Genomic DNA, 17,887 nt, shown 5'->3' on the forward strand with positions numbered 1-17,887 from the left:
GCTTCTGCAGTCAGTTTCCAACTGGCAGAGCAGGTGAAAAGGCCTTTCTGGCAGAACGGCTGCCCCCACCCCACCCCAAAGCATGGAGCAGGCCTGGAGATCCATCGCTGCCTTTTTGGCCCTGCTGTTTTGGGCCTCTGGCTCCTTTCAGGAGGGTCCCGGGAACCTTGGTGCTCACTTCAACAACAAAGGTACCTGCTTGAGCAGGGCGGGCTGAGCGGAGCCTGTGAGGGCAAGGGGGAGGGAAGCAAGTGAGTCTTCTCGCAGGGGTGTTGGGCGGGGGGAGGAAATGGTGTTAAGGAGTCAGAGACACCGTGTTGTCAAGAGGTGGCATCTGAGGCCAGCCTGCCAGGGGTCAGATGTGGTGTCTCCTTTTAGCACTTTTGAATTCATGCAGGCCATATTGTGCTAAGGCAGTGTTTCTCAACCTTGGCAACTTTAAGATGTGTGGACTTCATCTCCCAGAATTCCCCAGCCAGCATTCTGAGAGTTGAAGTCCACACATCTTAAAGTTGCAAAGGTTGAGAAACACTCTGCTGGAGGGAAGATTTTTAAAAAAGGAGAGTCACCCTGTGCAAAACTGGTTGAAACAAATCGCATCTAACCTGCCTTGTCCCAAGTGTGCCAAAAGTCTCTTTCTCTGTCATTTTATTTCTCTCACTGCACTACCGTTGACAAAAGTAGCATGAACCCTTTTGGCAGAGAGTGTAGGAGGAGGAGAGCCATGTTAGTTTATGGAGGGAAAAATCAGGAGGAGTCAAGAGTGCAACAGCATCTCTGTGCATGGGATGAAGTCAGCAGCAGCTCATGAAAGCTTCTGCCTTTTAACAGCATTTGTTAGTTGGAAAAGCTGCTACCAGACTCCTGAAGGTTCGGCAGTCTGGAAGGAGCCTGAAAAATCATTGCTGCCTGCTTATTTTGTTTGTTTTCCTTTCAGTTTTGAGGGCAGTTTCTTCTAGTGTCAAATGGATCTGAAAAATCTCTCCTTTCCCAAAGGAGCTTTAGGTTAGGTCCCACTTCACAGTTAACAGGGAGCAAGGGAAAACCATCAGAGTGGGACAAGGGAGGAAACTTCTGAGATCTGTTTCTGCTGAGGATCGGAAGTCAGCATTGCTCTGCAGCTTGAAAGGGAGGGCTCCCTGGAGATGCACTGGCACAACCTTAGCCCTCCACGCTTGGATATTCTAAAGCTGGTGACTTTGCAGCGGCCTTTCAGATTTAGCTTAGCACTTCCCTGGCAGTGCTAAAAGCCATGCTGGCTAGGAACTGCAAGAGATGTTCTCTCTGGAGGACATTAAGTTGGAAAATGCTGGTGCTCAGTTATAGCCATTTAAGCAATGGTGGGGGATGGGGAGAAATCACAAAGAGACATTGCACAAAGTGACAGAGGTCCTTGGTAGCAGCTACAATACATTTTGGCTTGTGTTGCACACATCAACAAAAGCAGGCATAAAGAGCCCAAGCACATAATCACCATATATTTCCCACATGATAATTTAACATCAGCATTCCTTCTCAATCTATTGGTGCGACGCTATCAAGGCTGCAAAAATCCAAGGAACCACTAGACGGCAGCATCCAGATAGCTACTACCAGCTATGGTAGCCCTAAAATACTGAAATCAGAAAACATTCATTTATATAATGCCAATAGAAGAAAAAAGTGCTCTCTAATTTTAATTTTATTTCTTTTATCCATACGGTCATGGATTGATATTTGTTACTGATTTATTAATTCAACAGTTAAACATGTGGAATTTATAGCATAGGGCAAATGCTTACTTTAAAAACAGGTTTCACACTGACCGTATAAGAATATGTTCCTATGTTACATAAACATCCAGATAACTGGTTATGAATAAATGTAATCATAGGTTGTGAAGCACATGTGATTTGTCACTGTGTGTGCATTTGTTTATGTAAAGATCTGACACAGCTTAGGTTTATTCATAATTTCATGACTCCAGCGTCCAGTGAGGACTTGCAATATAAAAATGAATCCTGACAGATCCAGCTGTGCTAATAAAGCAAGCTTGTGTGCTACTTTAAACTGGGCTTTTCAGTTGGAGTAGTTTATATTGTAGGCTGCAAAGTGTCACAGGCTGAATAATCAAGTCAGGGTACACTGCCTTGTATAAACCAAAGGATCCACTGAAAATAGCCTCAAATCGTATGATCCTCACCTAACAGGAGGAAATGAATATACGTTTTCAACTGGTGAGCATGTGCTACTTCAGCACCTTCTTTTCAAGTACATTGTGCATTGCAGTCGGGCAAAGGGATTGCCCCATAGATACCTTTGAAAAAATTGCCTTGAATCATGGAAATTTGTGGCCAAGAGCTTCCTCCATTCCGAAGTTCTTGGAATTAAGAACTTGTTCCTAATCAAAGGGATATTCTCACTACATCCTGTCTTGTCTTGCCCTCCAGCAAATATCTTTCTAAGTATCTATGAAGCTCTTCACAAGTCATCTCTCTTATGCCTGTTTTCTCTGGAATGTAGCTATTGTGCTTAGAGTTCCATCTTTTAATTCCCCCCCCCCCCATTCATTCATGTACACTCTCTTAGAGTCCTTGGCCTTTTCTCCATGGCTTTTTTGACTTGCGAATCCCTGGACTGAAACACTTGGAATTCAGAGACAATACGCCACCCAAAGGAAGCCTTTTGCCCAGCTCCCATTCATTTAAAAGGGGCTAGTGCCTGGCAGAGGATCATTATGCAAGCTTGGGGCAGCAATGCAGCAAATACTATCGCCCATTCTGTTGCATCTCTGGAGCCCTGTTGTTTACTCCCATCTCCCATCCAAGAGCACCATACTGTAAGGGGTTAAGAAATCATAGTCAGATTAGTTAATTAATTAATTAAATTTATATCACCGCCCATCTCCCCCAATCTTGCTAGCAAGTTTAGCAGTCCTGGAAGAAAGTACTCACCAGGGTTTAGTAACCCTTATTTATTTAATTTCTATCATGTAGATTATATAACATATACCATTATTAGCACTTCTGCAGTATAATTATTTATGCTTATGCTGGGCATTTCACAGAATTGTAAAGATGAAAGCATGCGGACTGTAAAAAAAAAAGCAAAAGAAATCCAAATGCAATGTGCAGATTCCTATCATTATTTTTTGTATTCACTTATTTACTGCTTTTCCATGTATAACTGAACCTTTTGGCTGACGTAAATTTACCTATGGCGGGAACGGAAAATGGGGACAGAGTTCCCTTATCTCGGGAAACACATGTCAGATGGAGATGGTTGCAATAGAAGTGTGTGTGTGTGTGTGTGTGCGTGTGCGTGCATGCAGGCGTGCGTACGGATAATGTAAGGAAGCGAAGTCGTACAATGCATACAGTATTGTGGATCACGTGATTCTGGCAAACAGTATATTATGCTTATGCTCCACTACCACCAGCTAGAGTCCACCACGTGTTGCTACATATCCCTGAGGTGTACATATTGCTATTACGGCCAAATCTCTATTAGAACAGAGTCTCTTCTCTTGGCTATAATTTCTGTTTGGGCAGAAAGCTTTGATTTTCTTTAGTTTTAGCCAAGTGCGTAAGGCTTCCTCGTGCAATCAAGGGCTTAATTCAGCCAAGGAAGTGGTCTAAGAAGGCATTTAAGTAGATCAAAATTTGTATGACACCCCCTAAAAGCTGCAGGAGACTTTCAACTGGGAATTCGACCATATAAAAATAACATATGGCTGCGAGAGCTGGACCATAAGGAAGGCTGAGTGAAGGAAGATCGATGCTTTTGAACTGTGGTGTTGGAGGGAAATTCTGAGAGTGCCTTGGACTGCAAGAAGATCAAACCAGTCCATCCTCCAGGAAATAAAGCCAGACTGCTCACTTGAGGGAATGATATTCAAGGCAAAACTGAAATACTTTGGCCACATAATGAGAAGACAGGACACCCTGGAGAAGATGCTGATGCTAGGGAGAGTGGAGGGCAAAAGGAAGAGGGGCCGACCAAGGGCAAGATGGATGGATGATATTCTAGAGGTGACGGACTCGTCCCTGGGGGAGCTGGGGGTGTTGACGACCGACAGGAAGCTCTGGCGTGGGCTGGTCCATGAAGTCACGAAGAGTCGGAAGCGACTGAACGAATAAACAACAAAAGCTGCAAGAGACTTTTAACTGGGAATTTGAACCAGACTGATCTGCAGCCTGTAAATCTAACGGGGGGCTGTACGACAGGGTTACTGTAAAGTTATCTCTCAATCCAGCCTTACAATGCATTACTGTACACTGACTGCAGGATGATTGTATGCTATTCTCACAGTTCAACCTACAGTTAGAAGGAAAGCAATAGACAGTATTGCAGAGCTGCTATAAACTAGTTTTCAGCTTCAGCCTACCCTACAGAAGGATATCTCTGGATAATGCATGGTTGCTATAAATCTCAAAGAACCCCACCAGCAGAAGTCAGTGCGAAAGCTATGCAGTAGTGCAGGGCTCTCAAAGCTGAGCTGCAAAGATCAGACGTCCACTAGATGGCACCAGAGAGAGATAGAAAATGGCTAGGGTTTTCTGTCTCTCTCTCTCTCTCTCTCTCTGTTACCCCCTAATAATAGCTGTTTGGGTTTTTGCAGCCTGCAGCCAGTATCTGGTAGTGCAAACCTTAGTGCTATTAAGCTACTTTCTCCCAGTTGCAGTCTCTCCAGCTTAGGAAGTGCATTTGCCAGGAACTGTTTATTAGCAGGATTAGAGTTCACAGTAAGTAAGGGTTGAATTAAAAACAGCAGGAACTCTACTCTTTTCTTTCCCTTTTTTTATGTCTCTCTGAATGTGTTTGTGGGACAGTCTTGCACATTGAATTTCTCTAATTCTTTTTATGAGTAGTCCACACTTCAGTCCCTGTAGACATTTTAAAATAACTTCTCATGGTGAACATGGACATGAACTAACCAGACAATAATGTGGTACTTGCTACATTTTTTTTCAAATCTATGTGACTTACCTGCTTTCTTCCATTTCCAGCCACTCCATTCCATTCCCACTCCAGCTTGGTTATTAATGCATTAATCAGTTAATGTCTGCAGTTTTTGGGTCACTATGGTACTATCTGGGTCTTTTTGCCTGGGAGTTTGCTTAATTGGGGGAATGTATACAGGTTGTAGAACTCCATAATGTCATTTCTATTGGCAAAACCCCCACAGCATTCTTTTGTGTGACTTTCAGAGGCATAATTTTACTGCCTGGTGATCAAACAGGGATGGGTGGGTTGTTGCCCCTGTTTTTCCATGTGTGTGGGTAACATTAACCTCGTGTCTCTCTGCTTTGCACCCAGTTACACGTCTGTTGACAGAAGAGCCCTTGAGCCCCAAGTGTTTCACCCAGCAGCTGGAAGATCTGGCCTGTTTCTGGGAGACATCAGAACTTCTGAAGGAGCAAAAAAAGCAGAGCACATACAGCTTTTGCTACAAGTTTGAGTGAGTGGTTTATATGTTGTAGTAGAGTCAGCTTATCTCCAGCCATGGTCTCGTTCCAAATGTTGTTCTTCAAAATGCCAAGGGCTACTTTGGGGTCTTAATACACTTAGCCCTGACTAAGCCTCCCCTTGCCCCATCTGTCTCTGACCCCTTCCTGTGACCTGTACCACCCCTCCACATCAGAGCTATTTTCATCTTGATATATGGAGCAGGTTAGTATTATCCTTTAGCCAGTAAGGTCTCAATTTGAGGAAGACAGTAATAGAGCACTTCCCATTGTTCAGCCTTAATCCTATTTTAGATATTATAGCTGTCCTCAACCCACATCTCAGCCCAGGTCCTGTACTCTGGCTGTTACATTGCCCTGTTTCTCTTGTCCATATTTATTTTTGCAAGTACTGTACCACCCGGTCATGTTCACAAATTATATGTGTAGCTGTAAACTTAAAACACATTAGGTTAAATCCTGAGAATTGTGTAAGCCTAGATACATCAAATGATATATACCATTACTCCCACCCAACAATGGCTAGGAAGGAGTATGCATTTTGTAGCCCAACGTATGGGAAAGCTGCCTGGTTGGCAAGGGTACTGTGAAGTGCACCTGAGAACTCCCAGGTTATACTCCACAAGGGATGAGGCCATGAGTTCTGTGGCTCCCCCAAATCTGAGAGCCCTCCACCAGCAGTTTCAAGAGGGGCTCCTGAATGGCCAACATATGTGTCTTCTACTTCCCAGACTCCCTGAGATTAAACAAGGAAGAGGATTGGTTTCTCTAGGTTGTACAGTATAAGCCATATAGATCGAAAGACTTTAAAGATATTTGGAGGTATTGGTACCGGTGGTGAATCCTTTGACAGAGAGTCAAGGAGTTGTCCTTGACATGCTCCCAGATCAAACATTCCCAGAACATCTGATCTGACTCCCATGCAGGAATGGAATCAACACGGGTTGAGACTTGCAAGTCAGTAGAAGTGGGAGGGGGGACAAGCCAGGAGCGTGAAAGCATCTTGTTTGGACTATCTCTGGTATCCAAGGTCAACTGGCAGAGCCATTGCAGACATCTGCACAAAACTGAACAGACTGGCACGAAAAGGGGGGCAGCATACCGAAGAAGGGGGAGAGGGTTGAATTCATTGGACTTTTTAACTTGGGGAAAGCGTGGGAACTTCTATTCGCAACTTTTTCTCTGTACTGCACACTACAATCCATTAAAGAGATTTCTACTTAACACGTATGAATCGGGTTTAATGGTAAACTGAGTGGCAGTCACCACAGCCCTACTCTTCCAGGGCAAAGCAGGAAGAAGAATCTCTGATGGCCACCGGTGGAGCCACTTGGGAGAAGAGGCAGAAGAGCCTTGGAACAGAGGAGGCAGGATGGTGGGGGACAGAAAAGACCCAGGGGGCAGGAGAGAGGCCCCAATCAGGAGCTGTTAAAATAAAATTTAAAAAAAAGAGTTCACACATGGATCTGAAACAACCAGCCAGATCTTCGTTACAGTACTTGCAGATGTCAGTCCTGTGCTTTGACTAGTATTGACAGGGAGCTTGTAAAAAGCCAGATAACAAAAGTTATAGTGGCAGTCAACCTTCCAACCTCAAGACTGGAGATCTACCCTCTTGCTTTGACTCTGTGGCTTCTGCTGGGAACAGTGGGGAAATAAACCTTCATAATAGCTTCCTCCCAAGATTAATCCTATTTTACCCCTTGCTTTCACCCAGGGAAGACAACTCCCTGCAGTCCTGTAATTTGACTGTGGAGAACACATCCAGGAATACAACACGCTACACTTGTTTTTTTCAAAGGCAGGATATCGCAGCTTTCAGCCCCCTGGAGATCAAAGTCTTTGATGGGCTGTCCCCTAACAGCACCCTCTACACCAGAACAATATATGTGGAAAGACTTGGTAAGTCCTCTGCAGATGGCTCTCTCTTTCTCTCTCTCTCTTTCTGTGCACATTGGAGTGAATAGTCTGATCCCTTTCCACCCCAGGAATGGAAAGAATCCATATTCAGTGCACTCACAGGTTGGAAGCTAGACCGGAACTGCTTCCTCCTGTGCAGGTTTCTTATCATGCAGTAGATACATGGTGCAAAATATGAGTGAAAGGAGAAAAAGAGCATTTTTTCCCCACAAGTAAGCCCCAGGATGAGATTCCCAGTACTTGCAAACCAAGGACTTCCAGCATTATTTAACTGTTAGATGGATCTCTCACCTTTTCTCCAGGAGCAAAATATGGTGCATGGATTATTTTTGTGATAAGAAAAAAAAAGGATAAATAGTAGGAAAACATGATAGGGTTGCGACTGAAGATGATATTATGACTATTTGGAAGCAATTTTAGGCATTTTGTCTCTCAAGGGACTAGTTCTCAACTTTTGCTCATAAGAGAGCCCTTATTATCCCATTGCATAACCAGGCAAATGAAACTTTCCCATCCCTTTGTCTCCTTATCAAGAAAAGCTTCACTGACTGAATGTTCATTCATTGGGTAGCTATTAAATGAACCAACACATGCTAGTGGGACAAAGCTCCAGGCTCAATACAGTAGATTGATTTCATGCATCACCCCAAGCCATAGGCTTAGGTTTAGGTTTAGTTTGTTATGTGTTGGCCACCAGAAACCCAGGTTCGGCATGATGGGTCAACCCGTGAAGGTGTCCTGAGCTTCCCATAATCCTAAACAGCATATCTGGGGTTAGGGAGGAATGGGGGCTCCTAGAGTGTCATTGCTTGAGGAAATGCATACAGAAATTGTGATCTGTCCTAGATGGGAAATAGGAGCTGCAGAGCCACTGCCTGTTGTATCTGCTCAATTGAGGAAATGAAAATTGCTTGCCTGTTCTCACCCTCTCCTTCATTTGTCCCCAGTTTTCCTGGACCCCCCCTCTAACCTGACAGTGCAGTTTATGGAGTCCCCTGGGCAGCTGAATGTGAGCTGGCAACCACCCCCCATTGCATACATGGAAAACAGTATCCGCTATGAAGTGTCCATCTCCCCTGAGGGCTACCGACCCCAGCGGGTAAGTCACTGACCCTTTGTTTCTGGCCCCTGGTAAGTCCCTGCTTTCTTTCCTCCTTCTTACTCAGTTTTTATCCTCCTCTCCTCAGGTGGAAAGTACCAGTGGGCAGACATATTACCTCTTGAATCTCAAAAGGGGCACCCACTACACTTTGGCTGTTCGGGCCAAGCCTAACGGAGTCAGCTATGATGGCTATTGGAGTGAGTGGTCACAGGAAGTATTAGTGGCGATACCAAATGGCAAGTGCCCCATTTATTTGTGGTGTTTAATGGTGGCCACCCAACGCCACCATTCTCTGGAGAGCTCACAGAGACTCACAGAGCGATAAAACACATTCTAGACAGTATCAGCCCACCATGAAGCGCCTTAAGGTTCTAAGAGCTACACAGTGGAAAAGGTATTCTTTCCAATAACCTGGTTCCACACTATTATGGCAGGAATACATCATCTTTTTCCTTTTAAGGTTCCTACAAATGTAAAAAGGTGGAAGAAACACAGATCTTTCCTTTTCCACCCCTACCCTCACCCCACAAAGCAAGAGATCTGGGGAGGGGGGACATCAAAGCCACTCCATTCCCCCTCTCAGTAATTCTGTTGCAGTCAGTATTTCTTTCTGCTGTTGTTCTGCTATTTCAGCCACAAAATAATGGTCTCAGCTGCATTTTTATTTCAGGGAAAGGGCACATGAAAGCCTCTCCCATAGTGATCCTCCTCAGGATTGCTATTTCTACATTTTATTAACAAGGGGAAAACAGGGATCTTGGCTGCATGAGGACTGGGGCAAAGAAAGCTCTTATGTATTGCCACAGGTTAAATAAAAATAACCGGAGCATAGATAAATATCGCCAAAATACTCCTCTCCATCAAAATATGGTTATAGCCAGTGTATCAGTCAAAACTGATTAAAAATTGTTCAAGCCATTGGGGCTACTTTTTCAGCCTCTGGAGAAAACATTAGAATCATGCACATTTCCAGACAGTGAAACTGATCCTTCAGATTGAGTGCAAACTTCCTGACTAAACGCCACTTATGAAGGCACTGTAGTTGAGCCCTAAATTACTTCTCCTGTAAGACATAACACCTAGACACCTGCTGTAAAGTGGTCTGTTGTAAACATTGAGAAGCTCCACTTTCCCTGTACACTCATACAACCAGTTTTTCCCTCCATTGCTTTGTCATTGGCCTGAATATGCACTTTTCTTGTGCTTTTCATTGGTGAGACTACCTACCAGGTCCTCTGCATTTTATTCACTCCCTAGAATGAAGAAATGTACAGAAATACAAACTACATGGTCTTCTTGGCAAAATACCAACCTCCTAGTTCAGGAAGAAGGAACCAAAACCCTTTTTCTTCTTCTGGTATTAACCAAGTAGAGAGAGCTACTTGTCTTTTCGCAGAGGGCTGAAAGCTCTGGGGAGACAGGAATCAGATAAATTATGCATTTTTGATCCTCAGACAAGGGAAATAAAGTCAATGTCACGATGCTTCTGGCATGCTTTCCAATGGAATAGATAGTGGGGTGGCAGAGCTCCTGGTCTGCATTGTGACATTTACACATCATGCTAGTGTAGCATTATCTGCAACATGGTTTACTGAATTAACACTGTTTGGGCTGAACCATAAACTAGCCATATTGGCTGGGCTTGTCAACAAAGTGAACCATAAACCATAAAAAAGCTGGTCACATTTTAACTTAACATGTTATATAAACCCATTGAGAATATGGGCCATAGCTGTGAGGGAGAGCCAGATGAAAACACCGACCTGTTTGACTAGGAATCTTCATAGTCTTAGGGAGATTCTTGTAAAACCATGAGAAAATGAATGTTGGTTAAAACAGAAAATCTCAACCCACCGAAGTATAAGGCCTGTTTTCTAGCAAAACAAAAACGATAGCAGCAATAAAAATGGTATCTTTAGGAACCCCATTCACTGGGGCAGAAATCACTATCATTTTTAAGCATAAGTCCCTTTAAAGTGATTGGGAGGTGCCCTACCACATGGAATTAGGATAAGCACACAGTGTCAAACCAAATTTACTTTAACTACGGTCAATGACCAGCAAAGTAAAAAGAAAAGAAAAACACAGAAACAATGACCAAATCCAGGAAAGACAGTGTAACAGTCACATAAAAACTAACACTTAGACTTAAAAACCAGAGTAAAGGAGAAATGGAATAAAATACAATAAAACATAAGACAAAATAGAAATAAAGAGCAAGGAGACTTCATAATGTAATTACTCCAAGATTAGGACATCATATAACAGAGGAAGTCCCACTTGCATAGGTTAATATGGATGAGAATATTAGTGGATTAAAGTTCAGGAAATCTCCAATAAAGACAAAAAGCTACGTGGAAAAATGAGCTATCAACATGAGCTGTGACAGAAAGTCATCTATATGTGAGAGATGACTTGTGGATCCAGTCATCTGTCAAACCAAGCCTCAAACCAAACTGGTTTAAGTGGTAGATGGTTTCCTGCCAGTTGTGGCTTGGCATGTAATATCCATAGTCTTTGGAGAGTTTGTAAAAATGTACATGATAGTGAACTTCTGTATTTCTATCCACTATTTAATTTCCTAGTATCTTGAAATGGGTTGTAAGAGAAAAGCTAAGGTGACCAATTGACCAATAGTGCTGATAATAACAAGGTTAATTCAAGAAAAGGTTGTGTACCTTTCAGTAAGTGGTATATTATTTTTTGCCCAGCCTAATCCCAATGAAATCATGATTTTATTCACTGAGGATGGGTCACATAAATTCACTTATATTTTGGCATTGCAAAGTTTGAGAATCCCTGGTAGATGGTAGCCAGGTTTGAAGCTCATAAATATCTGCTCACCATGAAACTCATCCAAAAGGACCTTCAGCTAACCACAACGTACAGCTCTGTTTGGGTCTGGTTCAGATAGATTTGTTAAGCAATAGCTTTACAAGTCATAAAGATATTATATATTCTATAATAGATATTAGATTATACATTAGATATCTGTGTGAATGCTGTGCCATGGGAAACTAGCTTCATGATTTTTCCATGATTTTTTGCCTACAAATGAGCTTTATTAACAAGAGATAATGCCTCAGGGTATGGCTTAAAAATAAATACTGTGTATTTAAGACCCCGGAGAGAAACATCTTGTCAGGGAAATTTGATGGCACTCTTAAAAAACTCTTAAGTGTGTCCAAGAAACTAATAAGGTAATACTAAGTAAAACATACATTTAAGAGGATTTTTGGATGCAACACAATTGCATGCAAGATTCTTGGCTGGATTCCTAACCTTTTCATTGCCAACAATGTCTTCTGTCAAACTCTTTTGTAAAACTGGTGCCTAAGTTGGTGAAGCTGATGAAATGGGAGAGACTTTCCTTGTACATACATACATGCGCATAGGACACTGGCATGATATTTAAAAAGGAGGATGTCTTCTTCTGGAGTACAGCTGGAAAGGCTTTTATTTTCCTGACTCAGTATAGAAGCATCAAAGGACTGATGCTACAATATCAACAACTGCTTCTCAGAAGATGGAGGCAGTCTAAGCACAGCTTTCAGATCTTATCTTAGGAGTGGGGCAGGATCATTTCTGTGTGTGTGTGTGTGTGTTTGTATGTAAAAGTAAAAGACTACAAAGAGGAAGTAGCAGTTCCTGATTCTCACCAGGAAATTATTAATTAAAGGGGCAATAGCTAAAAGAAATTTCAATAAGACTTTGCAATCCCACACTGGCAGGCTTTTAAAATAACAGGCATTCAGAGTGAAAGCACTTGATAGACTGCAGAACTAATTCGATTTATAAATATTATTTTTCTATTAATATAAACAAAGTCTAAACCGGTAATTGCAGCAAAGACTATTGTTTTAACTACTGTTCTGTGTCACAAGAAATACAAGATATATTCAGGATATTGTTTTTGTTTTATCTTTGTTAATTTTAAGGCCTGTATTGAAAAAAACAAACTTATCCAGCTACAGCTAAAACGTATGTTCTGTTATGGTTAAGACATTATTGTTAAGGTAGTGTCATCTCTTACTAGCTTTTTTTGAATATATCCTACCTTTTGATTCCTATACCTATTGATTTAGCAGCATTTCTTGGTATCACTCCTGAAAATTGGTATCACTCCTGAGAATAAAATATCTTGTCTTGTGCTTGTATTCAAATAGAATAATTTTGAAATGTGACTTTTAGTCACTCTTCTTGTAGCTGAGCAGTTATTAATAGCTTCAATCAAAGTAAAGATTTATCCCAAGTTAAAGGCATTTAATGTTTCAAAAAGGAAAGACCAATGTTATGAGAACTTTTCCAGCATTTAAAAACTGTAATAAATTATCTGATTTTACTCCATTGACCTGAAAAATTGTGTAGATGATTTCTATACATTATCCTTTAACTATCCCTTGGCTATTTAACTCCTTTTCTATGACTCCACTCTTGTCTATTGCTTTCATTTTTCTTTTCTTTTTTCTTTTCTTTCAAGGATTCCATTCTTGAGAACTGCCATTTTTACCTTGAGTGGTGCCTTTAGATAATTAACTATGGACCACTCCGTAGCTGACATGGCAATGTCTATTTTTTCACCTTTCAAAATGAGATGAACCGGTCTCTGCTGCTACATTTGGAAGGATCCATTTCTTCCACAAAGTGGAGCTCTTCAAAGCAAGCTTTTTCAAGCTGTGTGTTCCATGGAATCCTTAAGATTGTGCAAGAAATTGGTGGGGTTCCATGTAAGACTACAGCCTCCCCCCACCCAAAAAAATAGGCCACTCGAACACAGCCAGGGACCTCCATAGCAATTTTTGAGGGAAAGACAATCACATCCCAGTCGCTGAACATTGATTGGTCTGGCTAAAACATTATCTTCACAAGTAATTGTGAAATTCAAGTTTTAATTTTTGGACACTGGAAAAGTTCATGGTGCATGTACAATAAACAGATTATTTTTACATTTATGTGTGAAGGAACTTTCTGGTACAGTAGTTGGGGCGTTCATTTTTGGAATTTAAATCACTTTAACATATATATTTGCATAAAGTAACTAAAGAGTCCCTCCTTTGGGGGGAGATGGGCAGTGATAAAATTCGATAAATAAATAAATAAACAAGCACACATTTTGTTTTATTGCTATTTTCTTACCACTAGAATGTTGCCTTTTGATCAGGGGTTCCAGGAATTAAACAAACAAAAAAAATCCTTTGGCCTAAAAAAAATTGGAGAAACTCTGCCCTAGAGTCTTTCTCTGAGTACCGATGCTCATAAATGCTCCCCGTCTTGGGCCATTTATTTATTTATTTAGCGTATTTATACAGCTACACATTTCACAAAAACATGGCTCTGGGCAGCTATTTCCTTACTGCCTCTTTCTTGCTATTTAGAGTCTCTGTTTTTCATTTGCATGTAGACTGAATTATTGTCTTTAACTCTCTGCCAAATTTAAAGACTGTGAAAAGCCTCCAAAAAAATAATACTTTAATCCAGAGGCAAGGACTGTACTTTTACTTCCACTATTAGTATTTTGTTATAATTTGGCATTAAACATTGAATGTTCACCTAGTGTCAGGAATTGTCCTTCACAATTATATCAGCTTCTCTACTTCAGTCCAACCAGAGCATGATTTAACCCAACGGTTGCTATTATATAGCATTATTTAGGGTAAAATAATGCTGTATAAAGCAGATAGCAGGTATTACCCAGGAATTAAAGCCCATTTCACTATTTGCTTATCAAAAAATGTTTTACTATTATTGCTATTATCGAGCATTTTTAAAATAATTTTTTACTTGCTAGTTTGAGAAATGCACTTACAAAACTTAATCACTTTATTACTTGGTTCAAAAGATACTCATTCACATTACCAGTTCAGTTAAAACCTCCAGAAAGAAATTATGAATGGTGGTATTAAGTGAGCTTTGATGTCACAGAGAAATATATTCTGAGCATGGATTTGACTACTTAAAACGCAGTGACAATCATTGCCACAACTTGACTCCACAGATTTTAAAATGGTGATCCAGTTAAATAGTGTTCTAGTTAATCCTCTTCAGTATTAAATCACCATGGTTCACTTTCAAAGACCTGTATACTAGACTGCAATTCAGAAAAAGTGTCAGTACGTACATATTGATGGATCATCCTTCAGAATTCACTGCTCCTTCGATCTGTGCGATTTCTCCATGTAGCTACTATGTAATAAATACTGTAGTTTTATAATGTGGTCAGGTCCTTCCAATGAAGATGATCAAGTAATTCGCCATAGCATTTTTATAGAGTAACTTCACCAAGCCTAACCTGACTTTCTTCCTTGCAGATCTGGACCCGCTCATCCTGACACTCTCTGTCATTTTGATTGTGATTGTTCTGCTTTTGGCTTTCATCACCCTGATGTTTAACCGCAGGTACAGCTCTGTCCCTGTTGAGAAACAAGTATTCTTCTCCGACTGAAATCAATCAAATGGATATTCTCCTCCATTATTCTAGAGTTATGAACCAGGGCAATATAAGAGCATTTCTAGACTTAGCTGTAGTACTAGGGATAAGGGGTGGGAAGAAGCACTTCCATATTTTCTTTTTTTTAACACCGTTCTTCTCTCCTATTATTTTTCACCAGATTTTTGAAGAAGAAGATCTGGCCTGTCATACCCTCCCCAGAGCATGAATTCAAAGACCTTTTCACCATCTACAAAGGGAACTTCCAGGTACTGCCCTGCTTGCCCTTCCTAATCCAGTTCCTCCCTAGTCCCACTACAGCAAAGCTTACTGTAGTGGTGGTCTTAAGACCACTGGGGTTGCATTCTTAATGCTAGGACCTAATTTAAGGGACAATTGATGGCCAAACACCTTCATATCAAAGGGTATTAAAAAGGACAATTGAAACAGGAATAAGCATTTTAAAAGAATTTAAATTGGACAAGTAATTTGGAATTTTGGGGCATTAGGATTGGTCCATATGGCATTAGGATGTAATGAACAATCCTCCAACATGTAGAGTTAGCAATATCTCTGTACATTTTGTTGAATCTGATGACAAACTCTACATTACATTGTGTGTAATGTGTAATCTTCAGGATTCAAAACCAGCCATCACACATGCAGTAGCTAAATTTTGTGCTGCTGCAGTGATAATGAGGCAAAAATGGTGAAAGAAGTAGGGGTTTTTGCTTACTTTTCTCTTTTTATCAATATTTTGTTTAGTTATCTTTTAATAAATTTTTGAGGATATATTTTACAATATAGTATTACAATATAGTATTAATATATTGGATCTACTAATGTTTAGGTAAATAAATATGTCATTATTGTAATAGGGAACTACAGGTTATATTACAACTGTTTTCATTTACAGTTGTCTCTATATAATTGTACTCATTTGACTTATTTTGATTTTATTTGATTTTTTAAAATTAATTTTATGTTGCTGGTCATTGACCGAATAAACATTACTTACTTACTTACTTACTGACATTTCCCTTTTTTGCAGCTGTGGCTGGGGCATCAGAGCACTTACCTGTGGTGGAGCCAGAATACCCACTATCTGGAGGAGCAGCCATTTTTGGTGGAACTATTATCCGAATGTGACGGCCACAAAGTGGACAGCCCGCCCCTTCCTCCTCCACTTCCCCCCAAGGGCTGCACCACAGCGGAGCTCCCCCATACCCCAGAACTCTCCCCAGATGATTACCTAGTACTGGATGAAGATGTGGTGCCCTGCTGCTTAGCGGGAGATGGCTCCCTGTCTTTGCTGGGCAGCAACAGCAGTGAGGATTCAGACCTGGCGCCTTCTGAAGAAGCAAGAGTTGCAGAGCCCAGCCAAGCTTCCTCTAGCTTTGAGTACACTGTGTTTGACCCCAGTTCTGAAAGCCTCTCTCCACAGGGCCACCAGACAGAGCCCCAGCTCAAAAGCAGCTACCAGATGGTGTCTGACTCCGGCATCTCTGCTGACTACAGCCTTGTAGACTCGAATGCTGGCCCTACCAGCCTGTACACCAACCTCTGCGATAGAGCACCACCACCCTTTCTGCCTGCCTACATTGCATGCTCATAGCTTTAACAAGCATGGAACCAGTCAACCAACCAGAAGAACTGAGGCAGAAAGGTACCAGCCCAGCTGTCCAGCACTGTCTTCTCTCTTCCCAGGAGAAGAAGCTCCAGTAGTGGGAGAAGCCATGGATCAACACAACAGCTCTGGCTGGCCAAGCTGCTCCTGCAGGAGGAAAGGTGGTTTACAAAATGGATGGGGAAGAGACGGAATGGATAAAAGGCAGCCAGCCTGTCTGCCTCCATGATTATGCACTGAACCTATTGACACTACTTTTTGACCATGACCTTGTCTGTCCTCATACAGACAAGCCTATTCTGTGAAGCTGTTAATCTGTAACTGTAATCAAGAGGCATCTGGGGGTATGGTGTAGCAGTTTTCCTGCCAGCAGTGACTATCAGCCCCAACACTCCGTGTCAAGACTGGATGGCCTTCTCTTGATGTCACCTCAAAGAGTCGGGAGTGGAGTTTTCTTTGCTTCTGTCTTTACCTTTCTAAATTCTTGGGTGAGACGAATTGCCTTTTTAAAAAAATAAAATATCTATGTTCATGATGCATTATAAAAACAGGTGTTTTAAATACACCTTCTGGGCCTGGGCCTGGAGACTACAGGATTTTTTCCAGCACCAGAAAGGGAGCAAAATTCAGGGAATGGAGCAAGAATTCTTACAAATTCAGGATGCCCAGACTTTCAGTTCAACTGCAATTCACTCAGTGGCCTTTGCTTCCCCATCTGCAAAAATGGATTTTAAAAAACGGGCTAAAATGCCAAGGAAATATCTGATAGACAAGATGCCCTAATTATCAGATTTTTAGAGCACTGCTTTGGTGTTCCACCAGCTGTTTACTGTCACTGTACATGGGCTGTTTAGAAAATTACTGTTATTTGTCCTTGCAAGGATGACTTGCGATGTTCATGCTCCCCTGGGCAAGATCCTGGACTCTGCTTGTGTTGAGTTCCTTCAAAATCAGCATACTGGATTGAAATCACAAGTGTTTTAGACCAAGACTTTAATTTAAGTCTCATGGATATGCCTACATAGTATTTTTTGTAATTATTATGATAATTTAGACAGGAAATGTGTGTATGTTTAAGTTAGATCTTAAAGATAAATAAAGGTTCTTGTATTCTAACTCACTTGGAGAGAAGTGAATGAAGAAACAACTTTATCACCTTATATTCATTCTAGGGCTCTCTCGTTCCTTCCCCCAGCCCTTCATCACTTCTGCTTGTCAAACTTTCTCTGCATTCCTGTGTCACATTGCTGGCGAACATGGGAGGCTTCTTTGGTCTTGTGAATCCATCCTCAGAGCAGCAGTCCAGGCCCCAGGATTAAAAAAGAGGAAGGTTTTGTTCGAGTCTGGTTCCGCTCCGGGTGACT

At 41.5% G+C, this 17,887-nt stretch overlaps 1 protein-coding gene across 1 annotated transcript; it reads left to right on the forward strand.

Moving 5' to 3' along the window:
* Positions 1-29: 29 nt before the first annotated feature.
* Positions 30-17,639, forward strand: EPOR (erythropoietin receptor). The gene is made up of 8 exons (XM_063294431.1): positions 30-191; positions 5,299-5,440; positions 7,165-7,349; positions 8,315-8,466; positions 8,555-8,705; positions 14,778-14,865; positions 15,078-15,165; positions 15,948-17,639. The coding sequence occupies exons 1-8, from the start codon at positions 83-85 to the stop codon at positions 16,509-16,511; spliced, it is 1,479 nt and encodes a 492-aa protein (XP_063150501.1). The 5' UTR covers positions 30-82; the 3' UTR covers positions 16,512-17,639.
* Positions 17,640-17,887: the final 248 nt, after the last annotated feature.

Source organism: Candoia aspera, chromosome 2, assembly GCF_035149785.1.
Source record: "Candoia aspera isolate rCanAsp1 chromosome 2, rCanAsp1.hap2, whole genome shotgun sequence".
Taxonomy (NCBI): Eukaryota; Metazoa; Chordata; class Lepidosauria; order Squamata; family Boidae; genus Candoia; species Candoia aspera.